Genomic DNA, 18,830 nt, shown 5'->3' with positions numbered 1-18,830 from the left:
ACAAAAAAAACTAATAAGCTTCCTGTCCACGAACAGAATTACTCTGTTTCCCAAATGATGAGAGGTCAACGTTTTTTTGTGTGTATGGTTAGACAATGAATCAGTGAGAAGGGGTAAGGATAAAAACTGGGCCCAATAACTATTAGACAGCTATCATTTATGGGGTGCTTATTATGTGCCAGGATCTTACATATGGTGTTTAATTTAGTCCTTACAACAGTCCTGTAAAGCAGGTGTCCTAATTATCCTCATTTTAGAAATGACAAGGCCAAGCATAGAGAAGTGAGACAGTTTGCCCAAGGGCACAAATGCCATAAGTCAGAGAGCTCAGATTCAGTCCCAGGACTATGTGCTCCCAGAGCCAGGGCTCTGATACATGAAGCTATACTGCCCAGATCACACGAATGGTCTCAGGGAAGGACCAGTATGGCAACATAAAAGCAAAGGCAAGAGAAAAGAATAGTTATCAATACTGCAGAAACAGGCACATAACAGGCACATTAAACACACACAATCAACCTGTTCTGCCCTCATGCAAAGACTACATGTGGTGTAGCGAAGCACTCTCACTCTATAAGAAATTTATCACTGCTACTTGTGAGCATGTTTCTTTATAAAAAGTAGGGAATCAGAAATGCAGGGTAGGCACCCTGAGAAAACAAGTCTCAACTCTGACCATAAGTGTACTAAGCAGCAGAACTGAGTGAAGCACAAATGAAATAAGCCAGAAAAATGACTGTGATTAAATTAGATATCAAGAAGGCTGTGCTTCCTAGCTAACTAAGCTTAAGGCAAACAGTATGTGACAATGAAGAGAAAGTCCCAGAAACATACTGGAATAGAACATGTTAATCCATAATGCTCTGTAGACGGCAAATCCCACGAAGACAAAGAAGGATAAGTACTTAAGGTACTTAAAGAAGGTTAAAAGAAGAGTCACAAGATTCGAAAGTTGGAAAATAAGTCTTACGTGAAAGGTAATAATTACATGGAGGGGTTGGTATGACAACATTTTTTCTAAGGCACTCAGGCCAAACCCAGTGAGACAGTGTGAATAAATTTGGAAAATAACATACTGAGACTTCTCTGATGTAACAGGAAGAAGATTCTCACAGGATGTTGCCCACTGGAAGGAAGTCCCTAGGACAACTTGCAACCAATCCTATGAGTGTGAATATTTTAAGGACATGAGAAAACATAATCCCTAAAATAGCAAAAGCTATCGAAATGAGTCTTTTAGCTTAAGACTAATCTATTCAGGTGGATGTGAAACCCTCTTCTACAGAACCAGAATCAATCATTAACCTCTTTCATAAATCTATCATAATTGTATATTTGAGAGTTTACTTGTTCATTGTCTAAAGCTTCAAGATGGCAGGGATGATACCTTTTTTCTTTTTTCTTTTTGTCCTCTGTGAAATCTGGGCCACCATCAGGATGGGATGATACCTTTTTATTGTGACCACAGTCTAAGAGTCTAACACAGCCCCTGGAACATAATATTTGCTCAATAAATATTTCTCAGTGAATTTCAACGAACAGTCTAGTTCTAGACCCAGAGAATGTTATCATATTCTTGCCTGGATTACATGGTATGTCATTAAATTTAAGAACAGACACCTGAAATATAAAGATAAGGCTTTCTCCTCATATCAGATGAACTAGTGTCCTCCATTTCCATCACGCTCTCCTAAATATTTCCTAGTGTAAATGATAAATGATACATGTTAAATACTACCTAGCACGCTTCATCTACAATGTATGGCATTGAGCTATTGTTAATAATGGTTAATGGCCTTAATTATACTCAGGGGAAAAAATCTTTCTTAGCAATCCCAGTTTTAAAAATATTTGAAATAAAAATAGAGACAATGACACAACATCAAACAGCTTCCATGGAGCTATAAAACTTTTTGCAAAGAGATACACTGCCTGCAAAGTGATTATATATAAGTTTGCTGGTTAGCGAATTAAGTGTGTATTAAATATTTAAAACCATATACATATATATATAGAGAGAGAGAGAGAGCCACACTATGGGATCAAACAATGGCATTTTAAGGCATAGTCTGTCAGGTTTTCATTTGGATATTAATACAGTAACTTTCCCACAGGGACCTGTGTCATACCTGTAAAACCTGGGGAGAGTGTTAAAACACGAATCAAGTTTTGTTAAGGGGTTAAAGGAGCTTATGCCACTGCCTAGCACTCACTATTGGTTATGGTGACTGGTTTAACTCTGAGTGGAAGCTTGATGTTCCCTCACAGCTGCAAGTAGAACAAATTGCTCTGTGACAGCTGGACAAACTATGCAAAAATATCTGCATCTTTACTATACTTAAACAACAAGCAGTTTATTCGCAAGGGGCAACGTTTATTTAAGAAGTCATTGTTTCTATTTATCAGCCTATCTTGATCAACTGAGAATGCATATATTTTCTGAATACATATTAGAATTGGCTTTTGTAAAAAAATCAAGTGACAAAATTAAATTAAATCACCTTACTCTACACATGATAGATTTATTTTCAAAAACAGAATCTTTCATAGGGAATTCTGTTGCTTTTAAGTTTTAAGAATCTTTTGCTGGAATACTGAGTACTTAACTGCCAAATTATTGAAATGTGCTCTAAGCACTGAAAACTGCTATGATAGCTTATACCCACATGAAACTGACGGATATAGACAGCTTCTTATATTGCAACTAGACAAAATCTAGTCAAAAATAAGCCTAGGGGGCCTCCCTGGTGCCGCAGGGGTTGAGAGTCCGCCTGCCGATGCAGGGAATACGGGTTCGTGCCCCGGTCCGGGAAGATCCCACATGCCGCGGAGCAACTGGGCCCGTGAGCCATGGCCGCTGAGCCTGCGCGTCCGGAGCCTGCGCTCCGCAACGGGAGAGGCCACAACAGTGAGAGGCCCGTGTACCGCAAAAAAAAAAAAAAAAAAAAAAAAGCCTATCATTCTAAGACTCAAGCTTAAAATTCACATTCTTTAACAAAGTAAGCAATACTCATGAAACCAGGAAGTGAAGGTTTCTTTGTGCTTAACCGATGTTTAAACAACTGCTATGAATTTTTAAGTACTTCTACTTTTTTCTTTACTATAGAGGATTGTAACTTAAGTATTAAAACTCTAGGATCATCACACTTACCTATAAGGCTTATCAGAGTTATGGATTCGTCTGTGGTTTCTGACACCAACGTACGTTGTACTTGTATAATCACATACATCACATCTATACTGTTTCTGGACCGAAGACTTATTCCCTGGACAAAGTATTTCATAGTTTTAGTGATGTGCTTTGATTAGATTAAAATGACAGCATTTACATTCCACTGTAAACGAGTATTTATACCACACAGTACTAACATTTCAATGAAGGCTTTCTCACTGTTTAATAAAGTTAACAAGTTTGAATGTAGCTTTACAGGTTCTCCTACATCTGCACTATCAGTGGATATAAAGTGAATATCATCTGATCTGTAAACATAGATACATTGGGTTAGCTTCTACATAACCTTGTAAAAAATTCTAAAATATAATGAACCTGATGCCAGCTGCCCTGCTGATTGTGTAGCAGGTGAATTAACCAGAGATACACTGTTAATTTGAAAGGTGTTAGTCTAATCAATATTGGATATATTGTCTTAAGGAAACATTGATTTGCCAACAAGCTGTAATTTAATACTACAACACAACATTATAAGGTATGGCTACAAAGCATATCTAACAAACTCAATATAAAAAGCCCAAAGCTTTTTCACTCTGTAGGTTTCCTTTGTTTATAACTGTCAGCTATCAAAGCAACAACAGAAGGGAAAGCAATGGCAAAGTATTAAGTGCTATTTAATGTAGTATAATTATACCTAGTAAACTGACAGCTTACAAGGACTAACATGAATATGCAGCTCTCCGAAATCCAGGAAACACGGATCCATGGGAACAGGCCTTGTCACTAAACTCACTCTGCAACAACAGGGCTGGGGAATTCAAATCAGGGTAAGCTTGAGGCAGTACAAGCAGAATGAGTTGATCATAGGAAACTGTTCCTGAAGATATTCAGTGATTTATTTACGCTTCTGTCAGCACAAAGTCCACAGCCTATTCATAGCCTGACTGCTTTATATTCAGAAACAAAGCAAGCATAGAAGCTGAAGAACAAGGCACGACAGGAAGAAAGCTTAGGTAGAACACTAGCATACACTGCATAAAAGTAAAATCGGTGATACAAAAGAAAACCCACATGGAAATTTTAACAAAGAAAATCCTTAGGTTAAATTTAAGCTTTCTAAAATTGAAAATTTCTTTTGCTAATAACTACTTTTGCCAGGCAGAACAAAATGTCCTGATTTCCTGGTATAAATCTGTAACATTAATACACACACTAATCATAATTATAATCTAAGTATTGCTCTTAATTGGTAGGTTAAAAACCTGGACTTGATAAGTGGCACTGCTCTAGATACAGTTAAAAAAAAAAAAACTCTGAAAAAATGAAGTGTGAAATATTGGATAATGGTTTTGTGTGAGAAATATTACAGATCAATGACAACTAATAAAAATGACAGATGGAAAAACTTAATATAGCTCAGAATGAGAGCCTGTGCTACTTCAAGCAACTGTTTCCAATAGAAAGAATATTGGATTTAAAGTTCAAAAACTTGGGTTTAGTTTCTGCTCTGCCACTTAGTACCAATGTGATCATGGGCAAATTATTTCACCTCTTGAGGACTCAGTTTATTCATCTACAAAATGGAAATACTGGAACCTCCCAGCATGGTGTGGTAAGCCCAGGAGCATGCTGTACTCCTCCTTCACCTCAGTCTGTATGTTACCTGCATGTCTGTGTCAAGTCTGACCCATCACTAGCTGGAGACCCCCTGAGGGTAGGGATCTGCCTGTTTTGCTTACACAGAATCCCCAGGACTTGGCAAATCATAGATTTACAATAAAGAACAATTTAATTAAATTTCATGAAGAAACATCATATGAAAGTGCTTTGCCCAGAGCTCTCAGAGCACCTGTGGTGTTTGCTGACATACCTGTCAGTACAGTTTTGTGTTCCTCACTGGGCTGGGTACCTCGAAGGCAGTGACACCTCCACCGCACTCCAAGCACCTAGCACAGTATCCAGCTCAAGATGGGCACTCCACGCCTTCTGGCAGAACAAATGCCTGAGGTACATTGGATCTCTGAGTCAAAAACATGCCACAAGTTATCTGTGCTATTGTGATGGATGAAGACTGGGAGCCACAGAAGCATGCATCTCCCCTCTTGCTTAATTAGTCTATTAAAGGGTTAAAAAAGTTTTGATAAACATGAATTATTTTTTTCTTCTTTGTGAGCTAAAAACTTGTTCTTTGGCCTGAAAACTAGATTTTGAGAGATCTAATACCGAATCAATAAAGTATCAGTATAGATGTAAGTACGCAGGAGGTTATCAGCCGTCTGAATTGTTACACTACCACGACAGAGAACAGCAAATAGAGCCAAGTGGGGATGTGGGGGTGGGGAGGAGAGGCATGGCAAGCAATTTAAAATCCATACGTGTAGCCTTAAGAAACAGAGCATGCGCCACAAAGAGAGGCTGCAAAATGGAATGTGGTGGATAGATGCTAATGCCATGAAGCTCAAATTGGTTATTTTAATTTTGAGCTGACATTTCAATATTTTTAATTCAAATTGTGCGTTTTAATTTGTTAACCCATTTGGCCAGTTTTAAATTATTGTTTTTAGAGATGGTGCTAGAAAAGACATATTCTACCGCTGGTAGTAACCACAGGTGGTGCCACTGAGTGAGTAGTACTTACTTTATTCCTTCATTAGGGATTTATGGGCCAAAGATATCAAATGTTTTAATGTCTCCTTTAAAGGGGATATGGAAACATAATGAATTAAAATAAAAGGAGGCATTTAGGGCTGTTTTGTAAAAGGGAAACAAAACAGTTTAACTCAGCCATCTATGGCAGGAACAGATGCTATGTCATAAACTCCTTTTGTTTTGGATAGTTCTACAGGGATGACATCTGTTTGACAAGGGAACTTTGGTGCTGCAGTGCCATCAAAATCAGTTCTTTCAGAAACTTTCTAGAATCAGTTTTGCTTTCTGGGGTATAATTTATTGAAACATTATGGTAAAACACTTTACTCTGCAGTTGTTCCTAACTTTAATTCTTAGGAAATCTAAAAAGGAAAGTCACTCCAGTATATTTTACTTCTCATAAACACTATGTACTACACTTGAGACATTTAAAGTATATCAATTTAAGTGAGCTGATGCAAGGAAGCACAGCTTATTACACTTTAATTCTCTGGATGTGGCATCCGCCTTTTCATGGAACTCTAATTAAATCTTTTGATTCTAATATTCCTATTAGCAGAAACTCGGCCGACTGGTACCTAACCAGTATAATAAAAACAGCCTGTGTTGTTTTTTTAAAGAATGAAGATGAAATCTGGCAGTTGCACTTGGATAAGAATAAGATCACAGCAGGAAGCCTCAGTTAAAGATTGAGGTGGGGGCCTACCATCTGCAAAAGCTACGTTCTCAGTGGGTCAACTGGTATTGAGAGAGGAAAGGAGGCTTTCTTTCCATGCTGCAGCTTCCCTGGCTTGCTGGCATGTCATCTCAGCGTTTCTGCTGTACTTGGCTCTTATAGGACAGCATACATTGCAGAGTGTATCTACCTATACAGCTGAGGCTGAGTACTTACTAATATAGTACTTCATTTAGTACTCAGAGATAAGATTCACTCACACAGTTTAAAAACAGAGGCGAATAGATGGAGCTTTAGTCCTGAAAATAGCCCACATGACAACGAAGGGCATTTTTTACTTCATATGATAATCAATATCGTCTATACAAAAAAATGCAGATACCTTCCTGAACACATTTTCCATCAGTTTTATCACTGGGAATTCTTGACTCATTAGAAGTTGCTATTGACAAGGTATCTGGAAGACTGTGTTGCTCTCTCTCATGGTTCCTTAGTTGACTCTAAAAAATTGAGAGAAATTAATATGTAATTTTCAATAAACATACTTACACAGTTACTAGGAGGCTGTAGAAGGAGTTAAACTGCTTTCGTGGCCTAGTACCTAGAACACACTACCAATATTTAAAAATCAAACATGTTAAGATTACTTGAAACATTTGACAGCTTATGGAAAGAAATACACTGAGGAAAACACAATCTTATCAAAAAGGCAGTTCCTCTTTTCACATTCTCTGAAAGGAAGCCACCACTGTCTTAGGCAGTGCTTATGCACGGCATGTGTATGCCTCCTGAAACACTGGTGAGCCCAGGGGAAAGAGCAGAGTGTTTAGAATAACTCAGTACTTTCACAAAAATAAATCCATTCAGTTAACTTCTGCACTTCAGCTGATTTCTGCCTTTAAATATCAACTAAATTTGTAAAAGAGACTTAGTTGGAACTGCGACTCCAAGGACACCTCCCTCCTTACACCCACCCCCATGAGTCAAGAGTGCAGCAGCAAAAGCAGCTCCTGGAACTTGCCTTTGCAGCCCATCTGAACGGCTACTTGTCCAGTGGCCAGAGGCCATTTCAGAATTGCATGAGAGCAATCCAAGAGGTGGTGAATCTCAGACTCAAAGGCTTTTTAATTCCTGCTTAACTGTTTACTACCAGCTGGACCCCAACTCTGGCTAATCTGAGAAAAAAGTCGACATCCCATTTAGCCCTTTACAATACACTTCCCCCCCACCAAACAGTCAACTGGCATATTGAAGAAAAGTTCTAAACCAATGATTCAATGAACACAAGTTGCCTTTACAAAACAGTATTTTCATACTGGTCATTGGTTTTAGGTAGCACTTAAAATAAAAATCACGGTCAAAGTAATCCTTGAAAGTACTGTAAACTTCCCATAAAATATAACATACATGGCTCTATTTCCACTGTGCTGTCTTTCATTAAGTCCCATACAGTCCATTTTTGCTTGTGGTAGGATATAAATCACTGTCGGTTGGTTGTGTAGCAGATGAAGTGAATGACTTGCATTTTGGGGCCACATAAGATGAAAAATAGGTATTTTTTTTGCATCAATCACATAGGGTTAAACCTGTGTTAAGTCAAATGTGTGTACAATGTTCCTCCACTGTAATTCCCTTGCACTTTAAAATCAACACACTTTAAAAAAGATATACACATGGAAACATTAAACCAATAAACACAGGGCCTGTTAAGGAGGTGGCAGGCAGGGGGAAAAACTCCTACACCAGACGACCCAGACTTCAGTCCCAACTTTAATACTAATTAGTTGGGATCCCATGGGCAGATTACCAAATTTTCTGGGGCTCAGTTTCCTTACCTATAAAATGAGGTGGGTGGACTGTATCTACAAAGCTCCCTCCATGCTCTAAAATTCTAAGGTTCTCCGAATGATTTCATGAACCAATGCTTACCTTATAATGGAAGGATTCTTCACACTGCTTGCACTGGTATATCCTTGTTTTACAGTGGTTGATCATGTGGCTCTCCAGGTCTTTGCTGTTGTCAGCTATGTGCTCACAGATAGGACACTGATAGGGCTGTCTCTGTCGATGGACTCGCAAGTGCTGCTTGATGTAGCCCTTGTTACCGCTGGTGTAGTGACACAGGCGGCAGCGGTAGGGCCGGTCAGCATTTGGGATGTACTCCACGACGTTGCTTCCTGACAAACTTGTATCACTGCTGGGTTGGCACTGGGCATTATCCTGCAATTCTTTCAAAATGTCATCATCGGAAGCATTTTGGTCTGTCCTTTCCCTTAATTTTTCAATCACGGTGAGTAAGGACATGCTGATGCCTGTCTTAACTTGCCCATCTGACAATTCCTGCCCACCCTCTGGGAGTGCTACTAAGGTAGAGCTGCTTTGGTTGAAACCGGTCAATCCCTCTGAGGAGTTTTTAAGTGGTGACATCATTTTAGAATATGCTGCCAACGTACCATCTACTTGCCTTTGTCCAGTGTCTGGATCTAAAAGCTTTATATTCCCGTAGTGCCCAAGGTTGGCTCGTGTTAGCTCTGCAGCTCTTATAGGCATGGTGACCAGGGCTTCTGCAGCTAATGAGTGTAGTCTGAGAGACTCAGAATTTGTCCTTCTTCGGCCTGGTGGGGCATTCTCATCAGTAGCCAGTCCTTTACTTATTAACTCACTGTCTTTCTTCTCTGCGTTGCTCCAGCCTATGATCAGCCCCCCAATATCGACAGTGCATTTATCAGCATGATAGACTTCATCCCTTCCTTCACATCCAATCTCGGCTTCTGTCTGGCTCAGGTTTTTCCCCTCTTCAATTTCAGCATTCATGAGGAAATGTTTCTGCGAAAGAGTCTCTTCAGCACTTGGAAGACGCTCCACTATCACATTAACATGACCTTTTTTATTTGGGCTACTGCTAATGATTTTCTGTGCCGATGAAAGTAGGCTATCAGCAACCAGGTTCTCCTCTGCATCCGAAATCACCTCCAGCATTTCTTCCTCATTAGGGTCAAGGGTAACTGACTGACTTAGATGAACAGTCCCTTCCACACTCTGTTCTAAAGGAGACGAAGATGATAATGGTTCTGAGCTGCAAATCTGCACTTGTACTGATGGCCCGTTGTGGATACTCAGTTCATTGTCTCCAATTGCAATGACTACTGCGTGGACCCCACCAGGTGCAGCGGCCACTGAAGAATCCAGCAAACCCAGGGGCTCATTTTCATTTTCAAAGATTGGATAGGAGCAATCAACCTCCCCAGCATGTTTCCAAGCATGTGTTTTCAACATTCTCTGCTGGCCACAAGTGTAACTACAAAACAAGCATCGATACATGCCATACTGTTCATAGGCATACCACTTCCTCCTACCCATTTCTGTCACAGATGCCGTTTGGCTGGTATGAGTCTGTGGGCCATCCACACTTACTGGGATGTCAGGAATGGTTTCATTAATTCTTCCAGAGGTCCTCTGACACAAAGAGCTGGTGGGGCTTACGCATTGCTGGGCTTTGGATTGAGTGTGACTGTTGGCATCGTTTTCGTGGTCATTCACCACGTGAGCTTCAAGCTCCTCTTGGCTTTTAGATGTAATATGGCACTCTGCGCACATTAGTATCACTTCATTCTGCTGACCGTGCTGCTTGATATGATCTTTTAACACAGAAAAAGATGATGACAGAAACTTACAAAGGCTACACTGGTAAGACATAGCCTTCCCATCGTTCTGGGCAAGAGAGTCAGGGGTAAAATGTATTTGTGACATCTCAGCCCTTCTATTATCAGCAGCAGGTGACTGGGTTACTTTAGCTGGTATCTCACAAGATTCTTGACTTTCAAGAGAGTGTGTTGCAGCACTTGAACGTGACCGTTTTTTGCCAATTAAAAGACACTTTTGTGACTTTTCATGTTCCACTATCTTGCTTAACTTCTGAATAACATGGATTAATGGATCTGTTTTAGCTTTTCTTTTTTCATCAACTTCCAGTGATGAACTGATGACAGTTTTGGCAGTCAACATAGCTTCCTGTTTCCCGATACCTGGCACCAACATGGCGACACTGCTGCTTTCTTCCATATCTAAAAAGGAGAATATATGACAGAAAGAATCACCAGGTTACAGGATCATTACAGGCATATAATTCAGGAAATCTAAACTACTCTTTGATTTAAGCTAATCTAAGTATTTTCTAACCTGGGAGTTCCATATCAATATACCTGGCTATCCTCAACAGAGACTTAAATTGCTTACAAGTTTTCTTTGGAATGCTGTCCCCTATCAAGACTGATGATTGAGATGTTTCCATCCTTCATTTCTTTCTTTGGAAATGCCTTTAACAATCTACATCTCCTTTTTTCTTCACTTTCTTTCCCCTAGACATCTAGCTGGACCTAATCAGTACTCCTTTTCTTTTGCACAATGCCAGAAGAAAAAAAAAAGACTGCTATTCCATTATCAAAGGAATACAGCCATTCCCAGGGCATGTGGAACCACCTCAAGTTATTATGAAATACTATTCTGTAAAGCCAACACATGATTGATACAATTCTTGGGAGACAACTTCTGACACCAAATATAATTGTGGTTTTATTACTAAAAGCATGTTTTTGTTTTCGTTTTTTCTCCCTAGATCTTTGGAATTGTGAAAATATGGGCATGTAACCTATTGTAAAGGGCACAGTGTATTTTGAGAAGTATTATGCAAATGAAACTAAATAAAAGCAATGATCCAGTTCCTTTTTTTTTTTACTTCCTTTGATTTATTTTCCTGAAGATAAACCACAAACTATGCTGTGGTTTTTTCTGGAGGTCATATTAGTGGTCAACTATTACTCATACACATACATTTTTTTTTCTGAAAGGGAAAGGGGCATTGGAGAAGGAAAATATTGATATCCTAGTCGTGTTTACATATAAAAAAGCACAGAGGCCTTAAAAAAGTCATTTCCTACAGGTTATCTGTAGGTTCTAGTAATGTGCTATGGCCGAGGAAGTCATTAACATAACAGGCTTATCTTTCAGCCTAAATCTTGAATACTCTACTTCCTGGCAGTACTTTCATTTCAAACATTTCCTTTGGCTTAAAGTGAGATTAATTTGTTGACTTGGATCACGTTTTTAAGTTTAGGCTTTTTTCCAGCAACAAGTTTTGTTTTTCCACATTTTAGGTGCATTCTGGAATCTTACTCACAACATTCAATAAATGCCAGCAAAATTTCTAGTGGCACTAGCTATAGACCAAAGATCATACTATTCTTAAACCTCAGTCACAGGCTCTGAATTCTCTTCAGGAGGCGAATCATGGCTCCTCTTCCCTCAAATGGCTGAATCAACATACAGGGGCCCTTTAGCCACTGCCAAGATCATATCTAAACTCCTGCAAGACCTCACCAGTGCTCTGACCAGCTGCAGGCCCAGTTCTCCCACATCAACTGACAGCAGTTAAGGTTCTTCCTCTCTTATTTTCTACTCTTTGTGGCACATTAACTTTTCTATACTCAGATCCATGTCATGCAAAAAGGTAAACATATTACTCACAGCTTCTTTAGTACTACTTCTTCCCTCTGTCCTGATACTCTGCTCTGTGCGATCAGCTTTTTTCTCTTCCACTTGTAGCTGCACTCCCAGCAGGGAATGCATTCCACAGCCATTACAACAATGACAGCTATGCCAGCTCCCCAAGGCCAGTGGCCCTTTAGCCACTGTCTCCCCTAAACAACCTGAGGACATTACCTCTCAAAAGACTAGCTCCTTTACATCTTTCTCAAATAGGAAGAACAGAAATGTTTTTAAATCTCTACACTCAACCTTAAGTCACTAAAGAAGGGACCAGTGGGGGAAACAATTTGTTTCTTTAGAAAAACCCTTTGTGACTTCATAAGTCACCTTATTGCCCGAGAATTCCACATTTTTAGGCCAAGGGAAGCTTTGGCTCTTCTTGTGATTACTGACTTCCCTCTAGGGTCATTCACTTAAGGCTTTATTTCTTTCAATTCAATTGTTAAATGCAAATTTCTTAAATAATAGGAATAGGAATCCTTGAACATTTAATTTCTTACATAAGATTTGGTGCACTACTATAGATGGAAGGTCTCCTTCCCATGAAATGTGACATCATCCACGTAGGCTGACTGATAACCTGGAGGTTAACCAGTGAATATTTGCTCAACAGACTTTGCACACCCACAGGGTTACAAAGGTGGCTCATTATCCTTCTTCTATTTAATGACATAATAGGAGGGAGACGGAGCAGTGCCAACTTCCTCCCTGTGGATATTTCAGTGTGTACCTTAAAAAGAAAGCAAAATGAAGAAGAGGAGTTGTTCATCTTATCTCAAGAAAAAAGACTAATACAAAAGAATCTGACAAAACATTCAGATTTTAAAGCTGTGTCTGCTCAGGCATTAAGAGCTAATGGAAATTTGCAGATGCTCCAATTTTCCCTGAACATTTATGTAAGTATCTCATTTTAGAGGCTGCATACATTTGGGAATAAGTACAGAAATGGCACATATAAAACAGATATGACAACATAAAATACATCAAGAAACACCTGAAAAACCATTTTGGGTCCACACGGCCAAGTCGATGCACAAGTCTCATTAAAACAAAAGGCTTTGTTAAAAAAAGGTTAAACAGCTCATAATAAAGTATACACAGAGAGGAAGTTAAGTTAAATATTGGCCAACTCAAAATTTTCACCAAAATTTCACTTAGGCCACCAATGTGCATGTGCGTATGTGTGTGTGTGTTGAATACATATGGGATTACATGTTGTGAAGTAAAATTTGAATAATAAAAGAGATAAAAATAAGGAGTACAGATTCAATCCTAGTGGCTCAAGATTGCCGACAACCTGGATTATGATAATCCGCATACTATCCATGACCTCCAAGAAGAAATTAAGGTGAATGAAACTTAAAAAAAAAAAATTACCAAGGGGGAGTGGGGGCGAGTGGAGAGGTTGAGGATATAAAGTAAGAATGGCAAATTTTCTAGCTGGAATCATTGAGTATCTAGGAGTTCATTATATTATTCTTTCTACTTGTGTAAATGTTTAAAATTTTTAAAAATAAAAAGTTAAAGGACTTCCTTTGTGGCAGAGTGGTTAAGAATCTGCCTGCCAATGCAGGGGACATGGGTTTGAACCCTGGTCTGGGAAGATCCCACATGCTGCTCAGCAACTAAGCCCGTGCACCACAGCTACTGAGCCCGTGCTCTAGAGCCCGCGAGCCACAACTGCTGAGTCTGCATGCCACAACTACTGAAGCCCGCGCGCCTAGAGCCCACGCTCCACAACAAGAGAAGCCACCACAATGAGAAGTCTGTGCACCGCAATGAAGAGTGGCCCCCGCTCACTGCAACTAGAGAATGCCCCCGTGCATCAATGAAGAACCAACGCAGCCAAAAATAAACAGACAAATAAATTTATTTTAAAAAACAACATTATGTACAAGGCACCAAGCCAAGTACCAAGAAGAATGGAAAAAATTTAAAATTTATAGTACTCACAGAGTTTAAAACTGAGTGAAGTGGATAAGACTAATATATTTAGAAGTTAAAAAGAATTAACAGCTTTAAAATAACCCAGCAGTACACAAGGTGAAATAATCAGAAGGCAACATCCAATGACCAAATCCTAACAGAGACTGAAGAGCTCATTTTGGTCTAGGGAGGGAAGAAAAGGCTTCTTGAAGAGGTAAGATGCACACCGTATTCCAAAAGAAGAGCATGCTGGACGTCACCCATTTGCCCCTCTGGGCTGTCTCCTCTTTTCCACTCTGCTCTCTGTCCCAGGAGGGATTACATCATTAGGCTCCCATGCCCTCTGGCTGAGTTATGCCAATGGGGAGCCATGACAGGAGATAAGAAGGCAACAAAGAGAGATCAAGACATTCATTTCCCTGGTTTCCTCCCTCTAGGTCACCTTGAAGTGGCCGTGTTCCTCAACAAAAGGCCATTCTCTCCAGGCAGGCTATTCTACAGGACTCTCCCTTCTCCTCATGCTGCCAGCTCCAGATGACAGAATTATTCCTGTGGTTTGCCTACACAAATCCTACACCTTTATAAGTATCTTTGTAAATACATCCTCCCTGAATTATCCTAATCTGAGTGTGCCATTTTGCTTTCTTGGAATTTGCTGACAAGAAAGCAGCCGTAACATTAGATTTTCAGAAGCGAGAGTAAGCACGCTATCTAGGGAATAGTGAAAAGATCAGTATCGCTGAACAATAAGGTTTACTAGGATGAGGAAAGACTATAGGCATTAGCAAAACACGGGTTTTCTCGTTTGGAATCTTTAGATATAACATTCGACCAAATAGATCAAATTGTTATAAATAAATAAATAAATAAATAAATAAATAAATAAAAGTTGTATCCCAAGCCAGAAAAGTTTTACAGCCTTCTCCACTGAGTCTCAAGTCTTCCCTAAACAACGGAATCCCATAGGCAAAAGCTTATAATTAATGTCTTTCCCAAAAATAGAGCCAAATTATTTCAGTTGTCTTTACTTCCTTACAGTTTGCTATTTGGTTTATTTGTACATCTAATCAGTTCCTTTCAGTTATAGCAGTATGGTTATCATACGTAAAATCAAGCTGAACAATTCATGGGGGCTTGGGTAGAACTAGAGAAAGGCCGTAATTTTCTGTGAACGTACAAAGACAGTTCAGTATGTGATACAAAGAACCTTTTCTTCCAGACGAAGAATTTGTTCTTTCCGATTAGAAAAACATTGTGTTATAGAAGTAATGGCCAATTCCTCGTTCTTCCATATTATCGTAATTGTAAAATATAAAATATTCATTTTGTTCCAGCCAAAAGAAGGCAGGGGACATAGCTCATGGGTCCCTCTCCTAGAGGAACCTCAGCTGTGTGACCTTAGGCAAGTCACTGTTTCTGAGCGTTTTACATTCTACAGATGTAAAACAAGAGTTGTGCTGGATGAACTTTCATGTTCCTGTCCTATAAGCTGTCTATAAAAAGTTACCTTGAAACTGCTTACACGTTATAGATTTACCTTACTAACGTTAGCTATAATTTACTTACCTTAATTATTAATTGCCCACCAAGAAAAAACCAAGTGCAAATATCAAAGTATATGAATTTCATAGTATAAAATTTCTTAGCTGGCATCTAGCCTGAGAGAATATTTGAATTTCGCAGCTGCAATTAAGACATAAGGTCTAACTAATGTTAACCAATATTCAGATTTAACATTTGCTGAGCACCTATAATGTGCCAAGCAACGTGCGGGAGACTACCAAAATAAGTAAGAGGGAACCCTTGCCCTTGAGGTGCTCAAAGACCAGAGAGTAGTGCCAGTGTAGATTCTGTGTATTACTCATGAAATTCCTGGTAATACTGGCCTCTTTATTTGCAGATAAGGAATCTGAGGTTCACAGATGCAAAGTAACAGCTAGTTTAAGAACTGGAATCCAGGCCTATCTGATTCTAAATCCATCCTTTCTCAATACACCAATTTTCCGCTTAATTCTCAGTGTGAACAAAAAAATGTATAAAGTATAAATAATGAAAAGAGCAACAGCCCCTTACAGCTAGGCAGTATCAAACATGTATGTTTGAGCTTCATTAAGTCTTTGCGACAGGCTAGGTGGGTGTTACACAATTCTACAAATAAGGAAACACTCAGTGCAGTTTAAGTGACTTACCCAAGGTTACATGGCTGTTAAGTGGCAGAGCCTGTGTCTTTCAAATCAATTCCTGAAATTAATACAGTCCCCTGGATCGATCTTCAAAATCCAGCTGTGGCCAAGAACGACAAAGTATATAGTATCAAACATTTCTCTTTCTTGGTGAAACAAAGTAATGATTTTTTTTTTTTTTTTTTTTTTTTTTAAATTTGCGGGCCTCTCACTGTTGTGGCCTCTCCCGTTGCGGAGCACAGGCTCCGGATGCGCAGGCTCAGCGGCCATGGCTCACGGGCCCAGCCGCTCCGCGGCATGTGGGATCTTCCCGGACCGGGGCACGAACCCATGTCCCCTGCATCGGCAGGCGGACTCCCAACCACCGCGCCACCAGGGAAGCCCGATTTTTTTTTTTTGGGCAGTGAAAAATTGCCCAATATTGCATGTCAAAAAGAAATTCAGAGGAACGTCCACGCAACCCATTACGTGACGCAAATTTACATCATTTACCTAACAAGCAGATTTCAGGATTTTGCACCAGTTAGAAAAAACAGCTCTGGAAACTTCTCCAATAATTGTGTATTTTATGTTTTAGCTCAGAATTTATCTAATTAACTCAAAATACTATTGGTTTTACTGATAACACTTTCTAATAAATAAGAAACAATAAATTGTATATTGCCATTTTAATCTTAACCAAAACTACAATCTAAAGGGTGACTGCAAACTTCCAGCAGTTCTACAACTGAACGGCATCATGAAAGATAAAACACAGTGGACTGACCTATGTATCTTCTAAGGCACTTTCCTGCCCTGGTCCTGCATTTCTTTGCTGTTTCTTATACTACCTAGAATGAATCTAAAATATCAAAGAATGGTATTCATTTCACCTAGAATGCAACTTTATCGATTATGGTTAAGTAAACAGTTTACTGCCAGGGCAGAAAGCACGTATTTGGCTTTCCCCTGAAATTAATTTTAAACGAGTTAGTGAAGTAAAGAAATGAAGGGCCAGGCTTTCTCTTTTAATCAGTAATGCAACCCATACACTGAATCAGAGCAGAGTACTGCAGAAAGTACAAACTCAAAGAACAAATTCAATTACTGATAAATCCAGTAATTGCCGGACAGGAGAGATGCAGACTGACAGCAAATTACAGCCCACTGCAGTACTAAAAAGAGCGCCTACGGGGTGGGATGGTGGCCTCTGCCTAATTAATCATCCAGGCCTTCCACACACAAGCCATTCACTACGGATGCCCCCAGGTCTTACACGGTGGGAGCTTTCCCCATGATCTCAGTGATCTCTGGGGAGACCACTTCATGGAGAAGGTTCGAAATACGTGCAGAACACCAGAACGGCGTCTATGTACTAGCTTTTCCTACACCAAGCAGTGGCTTGGGAGATGCGGGTTGAGAAAAATAATCAACAGACGCGGTGAGGACACCGTTGTTCGCTCCATCCCAACAGGCCTAAGCGGTTTCACACGTGCAAAGGGGAGGGAAGCGATACCCGGCGGGTCTGCCTGCGGGCCAGGCTGGTGAGAGTACGCGGGCAGCGGCAGGTTCCCCCCCACCCCCAGGTGCAGGGCAAGCCCGGAGTCTCCACAGGCCTTGCTGTGGGCGGCACAGAGGACTGAAAAGGGACACGGAACTTGGGGCATGTGGCCAGCATCGGGCGGGTGTCTGCCGGCTGAGGAGGAAGCCGGCGCCGGTAGAGGCCTGAGGGGAGGACGCACATGGCCGGCGGCGGCGCTAACAGCGGGCGGAGGGGCGGCCCCGGGGCGCGGTACCTGCGGTCGGGCGGCGGCTGCTGCTTCCGCGAGCCTCCTTTGGCCGGCCAGGAGCCCGGCCGTGCCCTCGCCCTCGTCCTCGCCCACCTCCCTCCCTGCTCTTTTCCCTCTTTCCCCCTCGCTTTTCCCCTCCTCATCCGGAGCTCCAAAATGGCGGCGTTGGGGACGGATCACGTGAGCCGCGGGTAGGTCAGGTGACCCGAGTGGCGGGCGGAGGGGGCGGGGGCGATGCTCAGGCCCCGCCCATGGGCATCCTGGGGCGCCGGGCTGGGCGGGCGCAAAGAGGATACCCTGTCCTCTCACTGCAATCCCCGGCTCCTGGGTGGGGTTACGGCGCGGGCTGTCGGGCTCCCACGGCCCAAGCGTGGCCTTCTGAGTGGTCGTTGGGTCTAGAAGTCAGTGAGTGCTCACTTTGGAGTCTCCCCACGTCGCCCAAACCTGCTGTGGGCTAGGTTTCCTTTCCCTCATTGGCTCTCAGCAGTGGGCGTTGACATTCTTTACAGCCCTATGCTTCTGAATTTGTTACAGCTTTTGGTTGGGCTATACTTTTTTGTGGTATTCTTGGCTAAAATGTAGAGGTGCTACCTAGGTTCATGGCTGGACTTCAAGTGTGCCTGGTGAGGGGCAGAGCTGGCCCTGGGAAATCTATTTGCTGGAGAGATTGAGGATTTTGAGGGCAAGAACTCATCCTGAGAGTTGGAGGACCGGACTTGGTAGCTTGCTTCACCTGGTAGCACAACCTCAGTCCTCTGAGGGCACCATGGTGTTGGTCATTTGGATCTGTTTTATGACATACATGCCAGCTTTATAAGCAGTCCTGTTTCCATTCCTCTGCTGACAGAGTAAAATGCAATGTTAGTTAAACGTTCCACCCAACTTCAGGAATGCTGGACAGGTTTGTTGTA

General features: G+C 41.0%; 1 protein-coding gene across 5 annotated transcripts in view; it reads right to left on the bottom strand.

The window, feature by feature from the left end:
• Positions 1–18,055, bottom strand: part of ZNF507 (zinc finger protein 507) — a 47,193-nt gene extending 29,138 nt beyond the window's left edge. Inside the window, exons 1-6 of one of the 5 annotated variants that reach the window (XM_081215259.1) lie at positions 17,926–18,055; positions 16,157–16,250; positions 8,427–10,561; positions 6,880–6,997; positions 3,152–3,266; positions 1,388–1,489 (exon numbers count right to left, since the gene is read on the bottom strand). In XM_081215259.1, coding sequence (XP_081071385.1) covers positions 1,388–1,489; positions 3,152–3,266; positions 6,880–6,997; positions 8,427–10,559 — 2,468 coding nt within the window. In that variant the 5' untranslated portion in view covers positions 10,560–10,561; positions 16,157–16,250; positions 17,926–18,055. Of the gene's footprint in view, positions 1–1,387; positions 1,490–3,151; positions 3,267–6,879; positions 6,998–8,426; positions 10,562–12,020; positions 12,489–12,541; positions 12,669–16,156; positions 16,251–17,925 lie in introns of those variants that run through there. The other 4 variants (XM_081215262.1, XM_081215260.1, XM_081215261.1 and 1 more) reach the window with 4 other exon arrangements.
• Between the last annotated feature and the right edge of the window lie 775 nt (positions 18,056–18,830).

This window comes from Mesoplodon bidens (assembly GCF_964165515.1).
Source record: "Mesoplodon bidens genome assembly, chromosome: 18".
Taxonomy (NCBI): domain Eukaryota; kingdom Metazoa; phylum Chordata; class Mammalia; order Artiodactyla; family Ziphiidae; genus Mesoplodon; species Mesoplodon bidens.
Note: the sequence above shows the minus strand (reverse complement) of the source record. Positions and strands in the feature narration are given on the sequence as shown.